This window comes from Haliotis rufescens, unplaced genomic scaffold (assembly GCF_023055435.1).
Source record: "Haliotis rufescens isolate VD_foot unplaced genomic scaffold, xgHalRufe1.0.p SCAF_8, whole genome shotgun sequence".
In the NCBI taxonomy this organism is placed as follows: domain Eukaryota; kingdom Metazoa; phylum Mollusca; class Gastropoda; order Lepetellida; family Haliotidae; genus Haliotis; species Haliotis rufescens.
This window is the reverse complement of record NW_025964372.1, coordinates 6782063-6804830: the sequence shown is the minus strand read 5'-3', so window position 1 is coordinate 6804830 and position 22768 is coordinate 6782063. Positions and strand designations below refer to the sequence as shown.

Genomic DNA, 22768 nt, shown 5'->3' with positions numbered 1-22768 from the left:
TAGATGTCTTTTTGGTATGACGCGGCCGGGGATCGAACCCGGACCTTTTGCTTCTTTCGGGCGGACGCTCTACCACTTGACCACGGAGGCGGTCGGTGAGGTTTGGCTTGAACTGTCTTGAAAGGCTGGTTGGTGCAGTCGAGTCCTGGCTCTTACATAGTTTGTTTGTTGTTTTACGCCGCTTTCAGCAATATTCTAGTTGTATGTATCCTAAGCGGACGGATAACATACATAAATAACCGAGTGATTATGACGTCATTCCTCCCAATAATCTGTTAAGCGGATTAGTTTCTGGATAATATTGTTAATTCAATCATACCGAGAGACCCTTTTGACAGAACGCTAATGAATATCACCAAGATCAGCCATAAGATTCAGAATTGAATCAATTCATTGTTTATTACCACTAGGGGCCACAAACAGTCCATATGTCGTCTCTACTTCAACGTACGAGCGTCTGGGTGTACTCGTTTCTGGTATGATGAATGTGTTTGTTTCTGAACCGTCCTCGGAGAATATAGCCAATCAAAGTGCGTATGAGAAGCCTGCCCTTTGCACGCTCAGCGCCAAACACGTGACACCTCATCTTGTAGGGTTGGGCGAGTGAAAGATACGTCTCCCGTTATCAGATAATTACATGAGGGATGATAGGACCCCCCGCGAGCCCGTCACTAGGGGTTTGTTTATTGCATCAGTTCAATCAACTGGCCCGGCGGAGGATAATTAAGTGACTACGATCTTCCTCGCGTGATTTATGCGATTTTAAGGAAAGCGGTGATAACGTTAGTTCATAACGCTACATAATATGCGGAGGTGTTTTTGTGCTTTAAGGAATTAACGGGTTCAAAAACATCGTAGATTCATTAAGTTCGGTTTCAAGAAGTCAGTGTTGACTTCGCGGAACGGTCGTTTCACTAACGATGCCACTTACGATGCCATTCGGCAAACCTCGACCCTTTCCGTAACCGTCTTGACTCGGTTATGAATGGAGGAAACGGGGTAACTTGTCGGCATACTGAAAACAGGCTTCCGCCTCTACACGCTTGCGGATGCCAGTGTTTTTGCGTTAACTGATTAATTATCATTGGTCTTCTATATACGTATAGTTACTAATTTAGACGTTTATATCCTGATTTAATCAAAAGATACTTGTATACAACCGTAGTTTTGAAAATACAGTTGACGGTGACTGCCATCTTCCCAAAGGCAAAAAGTTTACTAACTTTTGTAGTCCAGTTAACACCCTTGCCTCGGAAAGATGGGTGACTACACAAAAGCATGTGGATACCTGCGTTAGCACTGACAACAAACGGTAATTGAATTTACTAAAACAAGTATTAGTGAACTGTCGTTATTCATAACCACAAACCACTAGCAGATTTTCTGAGGCTTCTCCGTCTGACAAGACATGCACAGTTGTCGGATGTTTACATCACGTGACGGTCACGTGCTAGCGATGTCGAGGGGTCAAATTTCTTCCCGGCTTACAATGGCTGCGAGTAATGCGAGTTTCAGCGAAATGCCCGATCGTGTTCTGATTGTAATGATGCGTTTGTTTGTTTATTGTTACCGCCGCACACAGCAATATTCCAGTTATATGACGGCGGTATAATCGAGCTGGACCAGACAATCCAGTGATAGATATCATAAGCAACGATCCACGCAATTGGGATACGGTGACATGCATCAACCAAGTCAGCGAGCTTGACCACCTGATCCCAATCGTCGTCTCTTATTCTAACCCACATCTTCACGGGTGTGATGTAAGTGGGATGTGGTTACAGCGGCTTGAAGAGCGACCCAGTCACTGTTTAACGTTGATGTTGCAATACAGTTCTTTATTTCTTTCATCCAGGGACTGGCTTGTTAAGCAGGAAGTCTAATTTTATGATTTTTTAAGGTCACGCTCCATTTTCCAGCTAAACTTATTGGCGAATAAAGTATACCGAGTTTGTTTTTTATGCAATTGAAAATTGAAAGAACGGTTTAAAATTTGGATTGTCTTTTAACCTTACCTCATTCCTGCAACATCTGTAAAAAGACTGGGATAAGAAATGCAATTGCAACCACATGTAAATTTGTGCGGAAAAAAAGCAAATTTATTGATTTTCAAAGATACGATGTCTAAGGTACCCATCAACAGTTGTGTATTATGCGAATGTTGTTTTATTACATTTTTGAAAGGTTTAAATCAAATTATACTTTAAAAAAATATTTTACAGTTACAGTTCATTTTGGAGATATAATATGTTCTCCACTGACTTGAGATTTTTTCAATTGAAAAACAAACATATGATAAAACCAACTCGGACACAGTTTACTGACTGCGACAACCAGTCCTTTGTTTTTACTTAAAGTGCCATCTCTTAACGTCTTGGCATGACGCAGCCGTGAATACAACCACCGACCTTCCGCACTAGGGTAAGACGCTTTGTCCACTAGACCACGGAAGCGGTCCTCGCAAAGCCAACTAAGCGCCGCGACTGTCGGATGTCAGTGTTAAAGCACAGGAGTTACGATCGTTTCATAGCGAATATCGCTTTTAGGAACGGGACCAGATGTTTAAGTTACCATTCTATCATCAACCCGCATTCACAGATGAACACTCATCCTTTCAGCCGAGAACTAACACAAACAAAGCGTATTTCACCTTTTTGGAAGAAATGATTGCTTTCACATTTACAATTCATGAAATATGTGAAAACGATTACACGAGTGATCAATTTCAATAAATTTGAAATGAGGGCATCTGTATCGCTGTACGACTCGATTCATCGATCCTATTTCGTGCTATAAAACCACGGCCAGGCCTGAAACTGAGGTGCCATCCTGGCTGTCAAACTAAGTGATCTTATCAAGGATCTGGCGTGAACTCATCGCGAGTGAAGTTGCTGAACATAACAGAGAAATAGTCTTCTGACATCTCTTTTAATTGGTGTGTTTTAATAGTATTACCGACCAGCAAGTTGCTGCTTCGAATGTCACGCTTTGCCGCCCTTTCCTTGATTGTGGTTTGTTTGTTTGTTTGTTTGTTTGTTGCTTAACGCCGCACTCAGCATTATTCCAGCTATGTGACAGCGGTCTGTAAATAATCGAGTCTGGACAAGACAATCCATCGATTGACATTATGAGCAACAATCAATGCAATAGGGATACCATGACATGCATCAACCATGTCTGACCACCCGATCCCGTTAGTCGCCTCTTTCGACAAGCATGGACGCCTTTTACGGCAAGCATGGGTTGCTGAAGACCTATTCTACCCCGGATCTTAACGGGTCCTTGATTGTGGAAAATTGCTCTTAGTTAAACAATTCACTTGTCTCAATGAACGTCAAAAGTGATAATTATAACTGACTCTATCCCAACTCAGCCTCCTGTTCGAAGTAAACGAGTTTGGTTTTACGTCGCTTCGAACAGTTTCAAATATCATGTCATGCTTACAAACCAAGGTACCTTGGTTCAAATAGACTCTGCAGAAAGCAACTGCCACTGATTATGTGATTAGGCTACCAGAAAAGAAGGCTACCTAGTGGTATGAAGCGTCCCTAACGTTTAAAACGTTCGTGGTTGAGCAACTATGATTGTGTAGCGAGTTGGAATTTGCGCCGAATTAGGTAATATTCCAACTATATGACGGTTGACAGGAAAAACATTGTACCAATTTTTGGAATCGAACCCGGGTGTTGTCGAACTGTGTTGTCGAACCACCCAAATGCTATTGGGATTTCTTTGAAAAATATGTGTTGCGTTTATTCTTTGACATCATGAACCCACAAGGAACGATATATACGACCCGTCGCTATCCCGAGAGGGTTACATCAGGGTGTAATATACTACTTAAAACAAGTAAAGGAACACCTATAATTGGAAGGCTGTGTTTTGCAATACACACCAGCAAGGACAGATTAACTGTCGTCATATGAAAAATTCGGGTGTTCTTGAACTTTTTTGTAGTATATTTCTTTCAAAAATAATTCACATATTTCGTTCGATAGCTGTCGCTGATAGTTTCATATAGCTCTGCATGTCGCAAACACGTCGATAACAAGAACAGTCTGACGAGATCGCTATAGTAACTGGTTGTCGCTTGTAAAAGCATATGTGTGTATCTGTACACTAAGTAAATAACTATTGTGCACACGCGTAAGAAGTACATATCTTTTCATCTCATAAGGCTAAATCAGGAAATCAATATTGACAACACGAAGCGTTTTGCATACAGTAAGGTACTGCAGGGTAAGAGATAGACTGAAGCTTAGTCTTTGAAAATATATAATTTTGACAGAAACAAACAACTCCTGTTAAATTGAAAAGGAGCCATAGTGAGATGGAAGATTCCGGTGGAAAATCTAGACTTGCTCTAGCATTACAGTAAGGTTGGGCGGAAGGGGAATAATACGGTTCAGAGACAATGAGACAGGCTAAGACCCGTTAGGGTTTTGGGTTTTGAAGATTCTTCTGATGTAATTCTGCGAGGCAGACAAGGGGTTTAAGTTGGATGACCAAATGATATCCAAGGAGGTTTTCTAGGTCACTCTTATTATGTCAACTTCCCAAATTACTCCGTGCACGTCAACGGACAGGCTATAATGTGCACTGGCCACGTCTACACCAAGTTCATGTAAACTGTTTGTATGTGCATCGTTCCAAACACATTGTGAATACAAGCGTGTTTGAACAGCGAGGAAGTGACAAGTTTGACAAAAAGGGGATCTCCGTGACTTGGTAGAGTTCATTTAGGTTCAGGGGTTGACATGAACGTGCACATGGCGCACGTGCACTATACACTCACGTGGTTGTTACAATGTGATGTCAGTTGACACTGGCGTCGTCGCTAGCATGCACGGCGATGTGCTGGTGTATTTAATGACATCACCCACACTGTACATATTCCCATGGTGTAAGTAATTGTTACTGGAGTTCCAGCTCCTCTCGATCGGGTATACAGCATACCTATCAGTCTTGGACTGTTCCGCTAATTATTATTCAGAGGGATCTATTGTCAGGTGAGGGGGTTATCGTTCAGATCTACCGTGGGTGAAAGAACGAGACCCCCCCGAGAGTCTCCCAGACTCTAGAGAATAAATGTTTAAAAGTCCAACTCAAATTTAGAATGTTTTGCAAGTCTGGATTGCCTCAGCTCAAGGCTGAAAAATATAAAGATGGTTCTGGACTCCATTTGGATAAAAAAATATATTTTGTAGATATATGCTTTTAAATAAAATAACTTTATTCTTGGGCCCAATGTCAGTCTACCGGGAGCGTTCTGAAGAAGATGCTAGATTTACAGCATACGTTGGCCTGTGGGCCTGTTCCGCTTAATTACATTCAGACGGGCCAATTGTCAGGTTTGGAGGTTCTCTTTCAAGTCTACCCGTGGGTAGGAAAACGCGCGCAAGTGCGCGGTGTTCAGCCGAATGCTATGACGCAGTTTGCCGAAATGTGCAACAAGAGCTTCGCGCTGTTTTAAGCATGGACTTGAAACATAGTCACTGTTCCGTATTGAATACCTGCGGTTTCACTGTCACCCCTGTACTTGCGGACAACGAGAACAACTATACTACTCAAATGAAGTTAAAGAACAAACGTTTGCTGAGTTCAAGCCCGTGAAGCGCCATAATTTCCGGCCACCTTTTTCTTGTTTACCTCAGCAGCGCAGCGTAGAGCTGACATTTGTTGGTTGTTTAAAATAAATACGAGGTAAGGTGACAACAGATGAAAGCGATTGTGTAGCCTATGGTTTGTTTAGCAGGTGCCAATAGGTTGAAATAAGTGACATTCATATTTCGAACCCTCGCTGTGATTCGAACCGAGTACGAATTCTTGAATAAGGACCAAGATGGCGGGTGTCACTCCTTGTCTATATGTATATAGAGGGGTGTGATTTTTTCTATACGAATATATTATGCTACACACGCTATCATCGAGTTCCTGTGGTATCAAGCTGGAGAGACTACAACCCAGTGACGAGAGGTATAAATACATGATATGTTGTCATACTCAAAGATTAATCAACAACAACAGATACTAAATTTCTCCAGCTTCATAACAGTGTGAGAACATTTATCGAAATCTTGCTAAATGCAATAAATAAGTACACTCTTTTAATGTCTATGACGCGGCTGGGGAACCCGGCCTTCCGCTCTCCGGGTGGACGCTCTACCACAAGACCACTGAGACTGTCACCGTTTTGCGGGACGAGATTATGCACTTGTGTCGATTGTATAGCCAGACGAGTGTGGATTGCATGGCTCAACCGGTGACGATTGCACAGCCCGATTTTACACCCTCAGTGTGTTGGTGGGCACGGGTGGCCCAGTCGTCTTAGGCGCCGCAATTCGCTGTGCAGAGTTGCGTCCCTTGGGCACGCCAGAAAACTATGATTGTGGGTTTGAATCCCGATTCGCCCCGATTATGTTTCTAGGTTTGTCAGCACCATACCCGTGCTCGTGGGTTTCACCGTGGTAAACGTCTGAGACCTGCGTCACTTCGGGCTTTCCTCCCAAATTAAGCTGACACGCCGCGATATAACTAGAATATTGTTAAAAGCGGCCTTAAATCCAACTCACTCACTCAGTGTGTTGGCATCTGTTCCGTCATGTGTTACATGACAATCTGGAGGCCCCGATCTCAAAACCAACATACAGAATAGGGTACCTTCGTACGTCATGCAACACCTGCAGGTCGGCGAGGTCGGCCGGCCGCCACGTTCGGTTATCACGAAGTCATGTGTCGTTTGACGTGACGTCACTTGCTTGTTAGCATACTGCCAGTCCGGTCATTAGATAGATATTGTCACAAGCAAATTACAGTTCTTTGTATTGTGTCAATTCGTATTGGCAGATGTGTTACGTGTGTCAATAGTAGGGTGTATGGCATTTAACGCGTTGAACGCTGATGTTCACACCTTGACCCTCAGTCTCGTGGTGTACAAGTGTATTCATCTCGTAAAATCCCGTACACTCCGTTAGTGACCATGACCCTCGCAACTAACAACGACAAACATGGAAACTCGCTTCTCGGCTGTGTAGATGTATATCCTCCGGGGAGAAACGTTAATATCTTTTTCATGGAAGACATGCTGTTTACTATAATTATGTTCTCAGCTAATTATCCACAAGAACACGACTGAAACACTTTTTAAATGCAAAACAGCCATTTTAGTGACGCCTGTTTGTCCTGCCTGAGCCTTAAAGAAAATGTTGGTCAGCTGATCAAATGTTCTTGTAGCAGATAGAAACGTCAATCTATGAAATTAGTCGTGTGTGCAGATGTTACTACCATAGAATCACCTGGCCAGAATAAGAGATATGAAAGTGCTTTGGACCGAAGGGAGAAGCGGTTGGGATTTAAAAATACAGTCAATGACGTACAACGTCAGCAAGGTGTTGAGAGTTTCCGCAGTTTTTCAGTGTATGTAGCTAGTTCCGGTACATTTTTTCCTAGAAGGGAGCAGACTAACCATGCGGTCAATGTTGTAATGTTTCTCATTGGAAAGAAACACATGTTTATATGTGTTTATTTAGCATATTCATATGATTCAGCAATTCAAATCCGTCCTTGTTTCTTTAAAAACTTCAACCGCACTGGTGTTTTTGCTGATAATGCCATCATTAAAACTTGGTCTTATGTGTAGTTTTTAGATAGTAACAAATTTTCACGTCTTGGATATGGATGCAGAAATAATAAATAAATGCATGACTATGATTCAGTAGCTATTGCCTTTGACAGCTGTTTACTCCATTACGCTTAAAAACTCAATTCCCCGTAAAAGAAAGTATACACTTGAAAACTGGATGTGACAAAACAAATTGCGAACGTTTTGAAAACGTTACTTGGCTGAAAACAGTCGCAAAAATACTGCAGCCTTAAGATCCAGGCCACAACTATGATACCCGTATCAAATACGTCACCAGCGATAACCATTTCTTCTTTGTTTCATTTCAGCCACCATTTCAGTTTTGCATCAAGGACCCATGAATTTATTTCCTTTTTCATTATAGGATTGACCAACGGCTAAAATCATCAAAAAATGTTGTTATTAATAAATTACATGTAATTTCTAAGTTATCCGTTCGTAACAGTTGTGAAAATAGCCCTGAAATATTCATGTCAGGTCAGTAACTGAGATGGTGAGTGAGTTAGGTGCAGGTCTCAGACATTTACCACTTTGGTGAAATCCAAGAGCACGGTTATGGTGCTAATAAACCTGGAAACAAAATCGAGGCGAACCGGAATTCGACCCCACGATCATAGGTTTCTGGTGCCAAGGGTATAGAACTCTGCAGAGCCAATCTCAACCTGAGACAAATGGGCCATTCGTGCCCCAGAATCTGCCTTATACCAAACTAAACAGATACATTGTTACTATTCTGTGGGGACTTGCCTTGTCAGAATACATTATTACTATTCTGTGGGAACTTGCCTTGTCAGACTTGAGTATTATTTGAATAACCAGAGTGAAATGGCGTTAGAGAATACGACTAGATTTGATGAAGTGGTAATATTTATATATACGTTATTTTTCTCCTTTGCAGATTTCAGTCTCTTCAAACAGGAAATGATAAAGGGACATAACTCGTTCCGGGTGTGCCACGGAAGTCCAGAATTATCTCCCTCGGATGAATTGTGTAAAGAATCGCAGGAGTGGGCCAACAGTTTGTCAGAGAGAGGGTATCTTCAGTACAGTGAAACATCAGGTAGAGTAACTGTAAACTAGACTCAGATCATTCCAATAGAGCATCAGCCAGAACTGGCAGGAATCCATATTGGAACTTTTCGTTCACGTGACCGTATCAACGCAACATGCCAGTTGTCCAGGGCTCCGTTCCACAAAGCCATCATAGAGCTACGACTATCGTAAGTCTATGTTAAAGTATGGGATTTACGATCGTCTTAACGCTACGGAACGGAGCCCTGGACCTTATATCTCTGTTAAAACTTGTTGCCGTTTACTTGTGTCTTCATATTTAAGCGTATACCTGATATCCATTAGCACTGACTGACTGACTGACTGACTGACTGACACAATAGTTGTGTTTTACGAACTATTTATACATCACGATCAGGGTTAAACTGAAGTTATATCACTGCTCCTTTACTGTTCGAGGCGAACCGAGCCGGGTGGGTATCTTTTCCTTTTTGCTACGGAAACCCCTTTCAAATATATCTAGCCTTTTCGAACAAAAAACGTGCGTATGAATACATCGATAGTCCACATATCGATTCATAAAAAAATGGATGCCGATCGATCACCCCATATGAACTGTAAAATGTTTCTATATTTCCTCTATTATACGCTGGGTCTCAAATACAAGTCAGGTCTCTAATACACGCCGAGTCAAGGGCGAAATTAATAGACGGCCTAGCGTCTAATAGAGGAAATACGGTAGTTTGATATCGGATGTCTTTGGTGTTCTAGGCCGCAACCCTGACTGCTACGTTGTTGTCATTACAAGATTTAACGGTAGCATATCTTTTCCATACAAATGAAATGTTTATGAAACTGTTTGGGATATTCTGTGGCGACCAGAATCAGAAGAGGCTATTTCCTCATTGAAACAACCGACAATGACAGTAACATAAAACATTATAAAGCATGTTTGAAGAAACTTTATTCGTGACAACATGTTTCATATGGCTAAAGCGCTCGGTTCCAAATTAAACTAAGATGTATCTACTCTACAGTGGAACTACATCAAATTTCAAAACATACTAGGTTTATCTCCTAAATGAATCAAATTAACCACATCAAAGATAAGCTAGTGACTCCACTTGTCAAATCTTTCCAGACGACCTTGAACTAGGATAACAATAGTTTACTTATGACATACAGTAAACTACGTTAATAACGAACACGCTTATAACGAACTGACCGATATAACGAACTTATTTTTAAGTCCCGACCATTTGTTGTATATATGTTGTATATATGCTTATAACGAACTACGGTTATTCGGTTATTACGAACTAAAATTAATGGTCCCTTTGAGTTCGTTATAACCGCAGTTTACTGTAGAAGCTTTTCCAAAAGTTATCGTAATTTACATATGGTCTTCATCAAGGTGATGGTTTTACACCGCGTTAACCTACGTTCATTCTGATACCTTGGTATCCTTTCCAGGTTATGGTTTAAAAATATTTTTACAAATTTCTTGATTCAAAACTTGAAAACTGAAGACAATTCTGGAATGTCTAATGGATGGCCGATAGTGTATGGCAGTACTTCCCACGGGCTGGGAAAGTCCCTTCCATTTTAAATGTCTATCCCATAACAGCCAGTAACCGTCGCTCGGAATGCCACATGTTCACCTTCTCGAGGTTGCATGATTAAAAAACACATCTGGAATTCACTTCGCAATCTGGTAAGCGATGCTCTGATTGCTCGGATAAAAGATCTTTCTGTTATAGGATTTCCTTTGATCTTCGTGTAGCACTAAGATCTGATCTGTATGAGACTGGCACTCATTAATAGTCTTACTTTAGGCACTCATTCTTACGTTAGACATTCACTCTTACGTCAGACACCCACTCTTAAGTTGGACACTCATTCTTACGTTAGGCGCCCACTCTTAAGTTGGACACTTACTCCTACTTTAGGCGCTCATTCTTACGTAAGGCACCCACTCTTAAGGGGCCGTCACACCATGACGTTCTGATCAACGTTCTCTGAACATTTCAATCGTTCAATTTTTGAGCGTTCTAGAATGAGGATGACACATCTGGCGTGTGATTAACGTGTGCCTAACGCATGACTAGCGTGTGTCTAACGCACGAGAAGCGTGTAACAGCGGCCAAGTAAGATCCCCCTGAAAACCATTAGCGTGTGCTAACGTGCCACTGGCGTGCGACGAACGATTTGTCAACGTTAGACGAGCGTGTTGAGCGTGTGACTAACGTGTGAATAACGACAGAATAGCGTCTGCGTGCGCTGCGTGCGCTAGGGGACCGTTCAGCGGTCGTTGACAGGTCGCCAGTGAGTCGTTCAATGCAAAGCAAACGATTAGTAACAACCAAGTAACGCTAGAGTAACGACTGACTAACGATAGCCGAACGCGTGCAACGCTCGGCGAACGTTAGTAAAACGTTCCACGAACGTTCTTAAACGTTCTTCAGCGTTTAAAATTAAACGTTGAAGAACGCTGGTCTCAGTGAGAACTTTTGTGCATGTTCAAAACTTTTTTTTCCGGACCAGCGTTCTCCGCCGATTCCCGGCGATCACCGACGTTCACTAGCGTTCACACAACGCTCTTCTGGCGCTTTCCCAGCGACCATGGGCGACTACCAACGTTTCCTCAAACGTCATAGAACGCTGACCAGAACGTCATGGTGTGACGGCCCCATTAGGTTGGACACTTACTCTTACGTTAGATATTCACTCTTACGTAAGGCACCCACTCTTAAGTTGGACACTTACTCTTACTTTAGGCGCTCATTCTTACGTAAGGCACCCACTCTTAAGTTGGACACTTATTCTTACTTTAGGCGCTCATTCTTACGTAAGGCACCCACTCTTAAGTTGGACACTTACTCTTACTCAAGACACTCAATCTTACGTAAGGCACCCACTTTTAAGTTGGACACTTACTCTTACTTTAGGCACCCACTCTTACATTAGGCATTCGATCTTACGTTACGAATCAACTCTTACATAATGCACTCACTCTTACATTAGGCTGTCACTCACGCCTGAACACTCGGTCGAACTTTAAGCGTCTTTCCGATACCATTGTTTAGTTTGATCTAGGTTGACAAATCAACTGATATACGCATCCCTGACGTATCACCTCACCTTACATTCATTCATTCATTCATTCATTCATTCGCATCCCTGACGCATCACCTCACCTTACATTCATTCATTCATTCATTCATTCATTCGCATCCCTGACCCAATACCTAATCAGACATACGCATCCCTGACGCATCAGTTCATCTGACACACATCCCATCTATCAGTCAAACCCACTAAACTGCGATAATCAAAGCGGGGTCGTGACAGACAGGAGAGAGAAACGAGGTTTTCGTGCTAAGTTTTCTCCTACAAGATTCATCAAGACCAAGATCCAATAAACCTTAGTACATGTTCCTTAAACAGTCTCATGCCATCCCGATTCACCTCGCATCACCGTTGCACCGACGTGGGACATTTGATTGATTGTATTTTTAAATTTCCATACGGCACATTGAACGTAATGAGAATATTCGTGGCATTTTACTTGAGATCGAAACATTGGATGAATCTACATCTGGAAAAATATATCCCCGTACATGAAGACCTTTGGAAAAATAATCAATACCTCGGGGCATGCTGATTTAAGCTGACGCAAAACAAACCCACAGTTAACTTTGAAGAGTGAACGCGCTGGGTTATAAATAGATGTACACGAGATTCGAGTCTTCACCTTGTGCATTGCGAAATATTTGTTGACAACGTACAAAAATACATGGACATGACGTTGGTGTCATCATATCTCGGGACTTTCAGATCCCGCATGTGTAATAAATAAATATACTTCAAGTATAGGCATTAGTCAATGTTTTGTCGCTGACCGTGCGATGTCAGCTACATTCAAAATGGCGTCTGCATTGGCAACCATCCTAGTGAATATTTCAAACTCGGTTTGGTTCATATTCCCCTTGTGCATACCAGGGGATCAAAGTCCAGATTATGACAATTATGATGCAATGTTAGTATGATTGTAGAATGGGTTATGGTTGTTTGTGTTTTGAGTTTACGCCACGTTCACCACTCTGTAACTGTTACAGATCTCGGCATGCGACAGAGGCGACTTAAGTTACACCAGGCACTACACACTAGACACTACACATCAGACACCACTACAACCCAGATAGTACACATCAGACACTACACACCAGACACCACACACCAGACAATACACATCAGACACTGCACACCAGGCACTACACACTAGACACTACGAATCAGACACCACTACAACCCAGATAGTAGACATCAGGTACTACACATCAGACACCTCACACCAGGGACTACACAATAGACACTACACATCAGACACCACTACAACCCTGATAGTACACATCAGACACGACACACCAGACACCACACACCAGACAATACACATCAGACACTGCACACCAGGCACTACACATCAGACACCACACACCAGGGACTACACACTAGACACTACACACCAGACACTGCACACCAGGCACTACACATCAGACACTACACACCAGGCACTGCAAACCAGGCACTACACACCAGGCACTACACACCAGGCACTCCACACTAGACACTACACACCAGGCACGACACACTAGACAGTACACACTGAGACACCCGACACTTCACATCAGACACTACACAACAGGCACTACACACAAGGCACTCCACACCAGACACTACACACCAAGCACTACACACTACACACCAGACACTACACACCAGGCACTACACACCAGACACTACAGATCAGACACTACACACCAGACACTACACAACAGGCACTACACACCAGACACTACACACCAGACACTACACACCAGACACTACACAACAGGCACTATACACCAGACACTACACATCAGACACTACACACCAGACACCACACACCAGACACTACAACCCAGACACTACACACCAGACAATACACACCAGGCACTTCACACTAGACACTACACACCAGACACCACACACCAGACACTACACACCAGGCACTACACACCAGACACTACAGATCAGACACTACACACCAGACACTTCACACAGGACACTACACACAAGGCACTACACACAGGACACTACACATCAGACACTACACACCAGGCACTACACACCAGACACTACACACCAGGCACTACAACCCAGACACTAAACACCAGGCACTACACACCAGACACAACACACCAGACACCACACACCAGACACTACACATCAGACACTGCACACCAGGCACTACACATCAGACACCACATACCAGGGACTACACACTAGACACTACACATCAGACACCACTACAACCCAGACACTACACATCAGACACTACACACCAGGCACTTCACACCAGACACTACACACCAGACACTACACACCAGGCACTTCACACCAGCCACTACACACCAGACACTACACATCAGACACTACACACCAGGCACTTCACACCAGCCACTACACACCAGACACTACACAACAGGCACTATACACCAGACACTACACATCAGACACTACACGACAGGCACTAAACACCAGGCACTACACACCAGACACTACACACCAGACACTACACATCAGACACTACACACCAGACACTACACAACAGGCACTACACACAAGGCACTACACACCAGACACTACACACCAAGCACTACACACTACACACCAGACACTACACACCAGGCACTACACACCAGACACTACAGATCAGACACTACACACCAGACACTACACAACAGGCACTACACACCAGACACTACACACCAGACACTACACACCAGACACTACACAACAGGCACTATACACCAGACACTACACATCAGACACTACACACCAGACACCACACACCAGACACTACAACCCAGACACTACACACCAGACAATACACACCAGGCACTTCACACTAGACACTACACACCAGACACCACACACCAGACACTACACACCAGGCACTACACACCAGACACTACAGATCAGACACTACACACCAGACACTTCACACAGGACACTACACACAAGGCACTACACACAGGACACTACACATCAGACACTACACACCAGGCACTACACACCAGACACTACACACCAGGCACTACAACCCAGACACTAAACACCAGGCACTACACACCAGACACAACACACCAGACACCACACACCAGACACTACACATCAGACACTGCACACCAGGCACTACACATCAGACACCACATACCAGGGACTACACACTAGACACTACACATCAGACACCACTACAACCCAGACACTACACATCAGACACTACACACCAGGCACTTCACACCAGACACTACACACCAGACACTACACACCAGGCACTTCACACCAGCCACTACACACCAGACACTACACATCAGACACTACACACCAGGCACTTCACACCAGCCACTACACACCAGACACTACACAACAGGCACTATACACCAGACACTACACATCAGACACTACACGACAGGCACTAAACACCAGGCACTACACACCAGACACTACACACCAGACACTACACATCAGACACTACACACCAGACACCACACACCAGACACTACACACCAGACACTACACACCAGACACTACACACCAGGCACTTCACACCAGACACTACACACCAAACACTACACACCAGACACTACACAACAGGCACTATACACCAGACACTACACATCAGACACTACACACCACACACCAGACACTACAACCCAGACACTACACACCAGACACTATACAACAGACACTACACACCAGACACTACACACCAGGCACTTCACACCAGACACTACACACCAAACACTACACACCAGACACTACACAACAGGCACTATACACCAGACACTACACATCAGACACTACACACCACACACCAGACACTACAACCCAGACACTACACACCAGACACTACACAACAGGCACTACACACCAGACACTACACACCAGACACTACACACCAGGCACTTCACACTGAAACACCCAACACTACAAACCCGACACTACACACAAGACAATACACACCAGAAACACCAGGCATTACACACCAGGCACTAAACACAAGGCACTACACACCAGGCACTACATACAAGGCACTACACACCAGGCACTACACACCAGAAACACCCAACACTACACACCAGACACCACACACCAGAATCACCCGACACTACACACCACACACTACACACGAGACACTACACACCAGACACACCAGGCATTACACACTAGGCACTAAACACAAGGCACTACACACCAGGCACTACACACCAGGCACTTAACACAAGGCACTACACACCGGGCACTACACACCAGGCACTACACACGAGGCACTACACACCAGGGACTACACACCAGGCACTACACACCAGGCACTACACACCAGGCACTACACACCAGGCACTATACACCATGCACTACACACCAGACACTACACACCAGACACTACCACCCAGATAGTACACAACAGGCACTACACACCAGACACTATACAACAGGCACCACACACCAGACACTAGACACCAGACACTACACACCAGGCACTTCACACCAGCCACTACACACCAGACACTACACACTAGACACTACACAACAGGCACTATACACCAGACACTACACATCAGACACTACACACCAGGCACTACACACCAGACACTACACACCAGGCACTACACACCAGACACCACACACCAGACACTACACATCAGACACTGCACACCAGGCACTACACATCAGACACCACACACCATGGACTACACACTAGACACTACACATCAGACACCACTACAACCCAGACACTACACATCAGACACTACACACCAGGCACTTCACACCAGCCACTGCACACCAGACACTACACACCAGGCACTTCACACCAGCCACTACACACCAGACACTATACATCAGACACTACACACCAGGCACTTCACACCAGCCACTACACGCCAGACACTACACACCAGACACTACACAACAGGCACTATACACCAGACACTACACATCAGACACTACACGACAGGCACTAAACACCAGGCACTACACATCAGACACTACACACCAAACACTACACACCAGACACTACACATCAGACACTACACGACAGGCACTACACACCAGACACACCAGACACTATAGATCAGACACTACACATCAGACACTACACACCAGACACCACACACCAGACACTACACACCAGACACTACACACCAGGCACTTCACACTAGCCACTACACACCAGACACTATAGATCAGACACTACACATCAGACACTACACACCAGACACTACACACCAGGCACTTCACACCAGACACTACACACCAAACACTACACACCAGACACTACACAACAGGCACTATACACCAGACACTAGACATCAGACACTACACACCACACACCAGACACTACAACCCAGACACTACACACCAGACACTATACAACAGGCACCACACACCAGACACTACACTGCAGACACTACACACCAGGCACTTCACAGCAGACACTACCAGCAGACACTACACACCAGACACTACACACCAGGCACTATACACCAGACACTACACATCAGACACTACACGACAGGCACTAAACACCAGGCACTACACACCAGACACTACACACCAGACACTACACACCAGACGCCACACACCAGACACTATATACCAGACACTACACAACAGGCACTACACACCAGACACTACACACCAGACACTAAACACCAGGCACTTCACACTGAAACACCCGACACTACAAACCCGACACTACACAGTAGACACCACATACCAGACACTACACACGAGAATCACCCGACACTACACACCAGACACACCAGGCACTAAACACAAGGCACTACACACCAGGCACTATACAACAAGCACCACACACCAGACACTACACACCAGACACTACACACCAGGCACTTCACACCAGCCACTACACACCAGACACTACACACCAGACACTACACAACAGGCACTATACACCAGACACTACACATCAGACACTACACGACAGGCACTAAACACCAGGCACTACACACCAGACACTACACACCAGACACTACACACCAGACACCACACACCAGACACTACACACCTGACACTACACAACAGGCACTACACACCAGACACTACACACCAGACACTACACACCAGGTACTTCACACTGAAACACCCGACACTACAAACCCGACACTACACACAAGACACTACACACCAGACACCACACACCAGAATCACCCGACACTACACACCACACACTACACACCAGACACACCAGGCATTACACACCAGGCACTAAACACAAGGCACTACACACCAGGCACTACACACCAGGCACTAAACACAAGGCACTGCACACCGGGCACTACACACCAGGCACTACACACGAGGCACTACACACCAGTGACTACACACCAGGCACTACACACCAGGCACTACACACCAGGCACTAAACACCAGGCACTATACACCATGCACTACACACCAGACACCACACACCAGACACTACCACCCAGATAGTACACAACAGGCACTACACACCAGACACTATACAACAGGCACCACTCACCAGACACTAGACACCAGACACTACACACCAGGCACTTCACACCAGCCACTACACACCAGACACTACACACCAGACACTACACAACAAGCACTATACACCAGACACTACACATCAGACACTACACAACAGGCACTAAACACAAGGCACTACACACCAGACACTACACACCAGATACTACACACCAGACACCACACACCAGACACTACACACCAGACACTACACAACAGGCACTACACACCAGACACTACACACCAGACACTACACACCAGGCACTTCACACTGAAACACCCAACACTACAAACCCGACACTACACACAAGACAATACACACCAGAAACACCAGGCATTACACACCAGGCACTAAACACAAGGCACTACACACCAGGCACTACATACAAGGCACTACACACCAGGCACTACACACCAGAAACACCCAACACTACACACCAGACACTACACACCAGAAACACCAGGCATTACACACCAGGCACTAAACACAAGGCACTACACACCAGGCACTACATACCAGGCACTACACACCAGGCACTACACACCAGGCACTACGCACCAGGCACTACACATCCGACACTTCACATCCGACAATACACACCAGGTACTGCACACCAGGCACTACACACCAGGGACTACATACCAGACACTACACACCAGACACTACACATCAGACACTACACAACAGGCACTGCACACCAGGCACTACACACCAGACACGACACACCAGGCACTACACACCAGGCACTACACACCAGGCACTACACACCCGGCACTACACACCAGATACTAAACACCAAGAACTACACACCATGGACTACACACCAGGCACTACACACCAGACACACCAGACACTACACAACAGGGACTACACACCAGGCACTACACACCAAGCACTACACACCAGGCACTACACACCAGTCACTACAACCCAGATAGTACACATCAGACACTACACAAAGGACACTACACACCAGACACTACACATCAGACACTACACACCAGGAACTACACACCAGGCACTACATACCAGGGTCTACACGCCAGACACTACACACCAGGGACTAAACACCAGACACTGCACACCAGGCACTACACACCAGACACTACAGACCAGGCACTACACACCAGGCACTACACACCAGGAACTACACACAAGGCACAACACACCAGGAACTACACACCAGGCACTACACACCAGGAACTACACACCAGGCACTACACACCAGGCATTACACACCAGGCACTACACACCAGGCACTACACACCAGGCACTACACTACAGAACATCGTCTCGCTACAACAGAACAACATGTCGCTTCAACAGAAGAACGTCACGCTACACCAGAACAACAATTCGCTACAAGAGGAGAACGTCTCGCTACAACAGAAGAGCGTCTCGCTACAACAGAATAGCTATCAGGACACTACAACCCTCATCAATAAAGTAATAATGATGGATTGTGAACGTTGTTCCTTTCATCAGTCATAGACATCGATAATTACAGAGTACATAGATAAACACGGGCTTATTGATAGGCCGAACTCTTTGTTTGCATGGCTGTTGAGAAAGGGATTCAGTGCAAATATCTCAGCTACAATCAAAGTCATGCACAAAAGACATACATTAGCTTTTGACGGTCGTCATATTTTATGTCATTCGGTTGATGTTTGATAGTAATGCTTTAGATTAATTGGATTGTGGTGGGCATGGTTGATATAGCTGTGGATATGCACTGGGGCTGAGAAGGCCTTTGGGACGATACTCGATGCTACGATCAGAATGTAGCGCATTACAAGGTCATTGTGACCTTACTTGCAAGGGCGATGATGTAGTGGCTTAGATACGAATTGGGCATCGAATTTCAAACGCGTTTTGTAATAATAGTATCCGCTTTTTTACCCAATCCTTCCCCAAAATTCTTGTCAATCCTATTAAATTTCAGAATTCTTCTTTGGCATCACGAAGTGGTATTCTGTTGCGATTTCTTGTGCTTTGCTGCTGGTACGAACCTATTTTTAGAAACGGGAGACAAAATCGTACCATAACAATTGTTTTTTGTATTTATCAAAGTTGAAGGTTCACTCTGTATTTCGATTATGTGAGGCATTATCGAATTATAAATTCAAAACTAAAAGTACATGTGGTCATCAATATTAGTTTTTTGCATGCGTTATTGTCATGACTCCACTCGTGACGAAAGCTATTATGGGCTTTTGCAAAACAAAGAAAAACTGCTTAAGTTGTTTTAGGTAATAAGGGGATATCAAATCAACGGCCTTAATGGGTTTCCGAATGAATTCTCCTTGAACATCAAAACATGTGCATTATATTTCTTTTTCAATTTCCTGGAAAAACAACTTATATTCTATTTTGTTCTTGAAGATGTCTCGAAATGGACCCTGTTTCCGTGGAAAATATGCGGCTTAAAAGCGTGGAAGGAAGTTCCTTGAATCAAAGGAGATGTCTTGAGGGGTCAAATGACAACCACCATGGGATATATCAAATGAAATAGACGCCAGGTTTATCGGCGCTGGGCGAGACTGGGTGTTCTAAGGAGCTGTGAGGTTAATACGAACATGTTAAAGTGGGGCAGCTATTGCCCAGAACGTCTCAACCTGCTCCTTGAGCTCACAGAGGAACTACGCTCTTTGGTCTGGTTTCTGGTTGCGACCAATTCCAGACATTGTAGTCGGCGAAACTGTGACGTTGTAATGTCTGTAACCATACATTGCTAGACAGATCGTAAGTTCTCAGCTAGCAGACAAGTTATGTCTGTTTTAATTAGACCGCCTCCGTGGTCTAGAGGTAGAGCGTCCGCCCGGAGAGCGGAAGGTCCGGGGTTCAATCCCCGACCGCGTCAAACCAAAAGACGTTAAAAGATGGTACATGTTGTTACCCTGTCTGGCGCTCGGCATTAAGGGGCTAAAACAAGGACTGGTCGGCTCGGAGTCAGTATACTGTGTCTGAGTGGGGTATTCATGTTAAACTGCGGCATAGTATCTCAGTGAAGTAGCACTATAAATCGGCATCAGTCCGGACTAGTACAAGCAGCCACACAAACACACACACGTACATGCACGTCGCTATATAAGTGCAATAATCTTGGACGCGACGTTAAAACCCATTTCACCTCACCGGTTTTAATTCTTTGAATTTGACACGATAGGGCTGTTTTATGGTCTAAAACGGATGTTTCTAAACTCGGCACTGAACAGTTCCCCTGTTCAATAGTAATATTAGTTATTCTGACTGTACATGTTTTCTAATAGAAGGGTACTCGTGTTACAAGTGAGTGAGTTGGTTTTAACGCCGATTTAACAGTTTTCCAGTTACATCACATCATGTCAGCTTACTGTGGGATGAAATCCCGAAGTGATGCAGGTTTCAGACGTTTACCACTTTGGCGGAACCCTAGAGGACGGGTATCGTGCTGAGAAACCTAGAAACATAATCGGGGCGAACCGGGATTCGAACCCATGATCAAAGGTTTCTGGAGTGCCTAGGGGACGCAACTCTGCACTGCGAATTGCGGCGCCTTAGTCGACTGGGCCGCCCGTGGACCACTCATATCATGAACTTGCAGTCGCCCTCGACTTCTCTAACAGACTTGATTGGGCCGAATATATAGACGTCATATAGCTGGAATATTGTTGAGCGCGGCGTTAAACAACAAACAAACAAACAAACTTTGTAGAGAACTTTCATTGGTATTAGGGATTCAGGGGTGAGCAACTTAGTTTGGTTACGGTAAGTGTTATGCATGCATAATGCACTTGAATGTATGTACCGTTCCATCTTAACACTGAACGGCTCAAGGTGCGGCCAAATGCTGACTTGGCTAAGTCTGTTAGAAATAATCGTTATGGGGTTAACTCCAACAATACATTTGCACGTTCTCATAACAAAGCCACATAGAGCTTCAGAAAGCATGGTCAAACTCTAGACGACGGGCTGCAGTGGGTGAGTCGTGTTTTATGCCGCTTGTAACAACACCCTAACCAAATGACGGCAGAAGGACTCAAGAAGCGTCACGTAATGTACCCATGTGGGGAATCGAACCATAGTCTTCGGCTTGACGAGAGAACGATAGATAGGCTACCCCTTACCATGTGTTTCAAATAAATCTTCCGGCCAAGGTAACATCAAATATATATCTGGCTGAACAGATATAGTAAAAATGAACACCGTTGACACAAAAAAAACGCCTTAGTTATAAACACAAATCAGAAATATATTTTGCAGATCTTCTCAGACATTTGGCTCTGGTTCTAAGGAACTTTCTTCCAGATCCTGATAATGGTTTCACTCTAACCAGTTCCAAGCGACACATAGACATCGAAATCCTATGCTGGAAACAAACCATATTTGGACATTTCATTTAACAAATTGGTCAGACTTACAAGACACTTCCCCAAGAGCTGCCCGAGTAGATAATGGACGTTGGCCCATCAAAAACTAAATCAACACGAGCCTTGTGAAATGACTGGCATCTC

General features: G+C 44.6%; 1 protein-coding gene across 3 annotated transcripts in view; it reads left to right on the top strand.

Moving 5' to 3' along the window:
• LOC124148980 (Golgi-associated plant pathogenesis-related protein 1-like) overlaps positions 1-22768 on the top strand; it is an 82928-nt gene that overhangs the window by 54359 nt on the left and 5801 nt on the right. For all 3 annotated transcript variants that reach the window (XM_046520294.2, XM_046520291.2, XM_046520293.2), the window contains exon 2: positions 8541-8702. In XM_046520294.2, coding sequence (XP_046376250.1) covers positions 8541-8702 — 162 coding nt within the window. The remainder of the gene's footprint in view (positions 1-8540; positions 8703-22768) is intronic.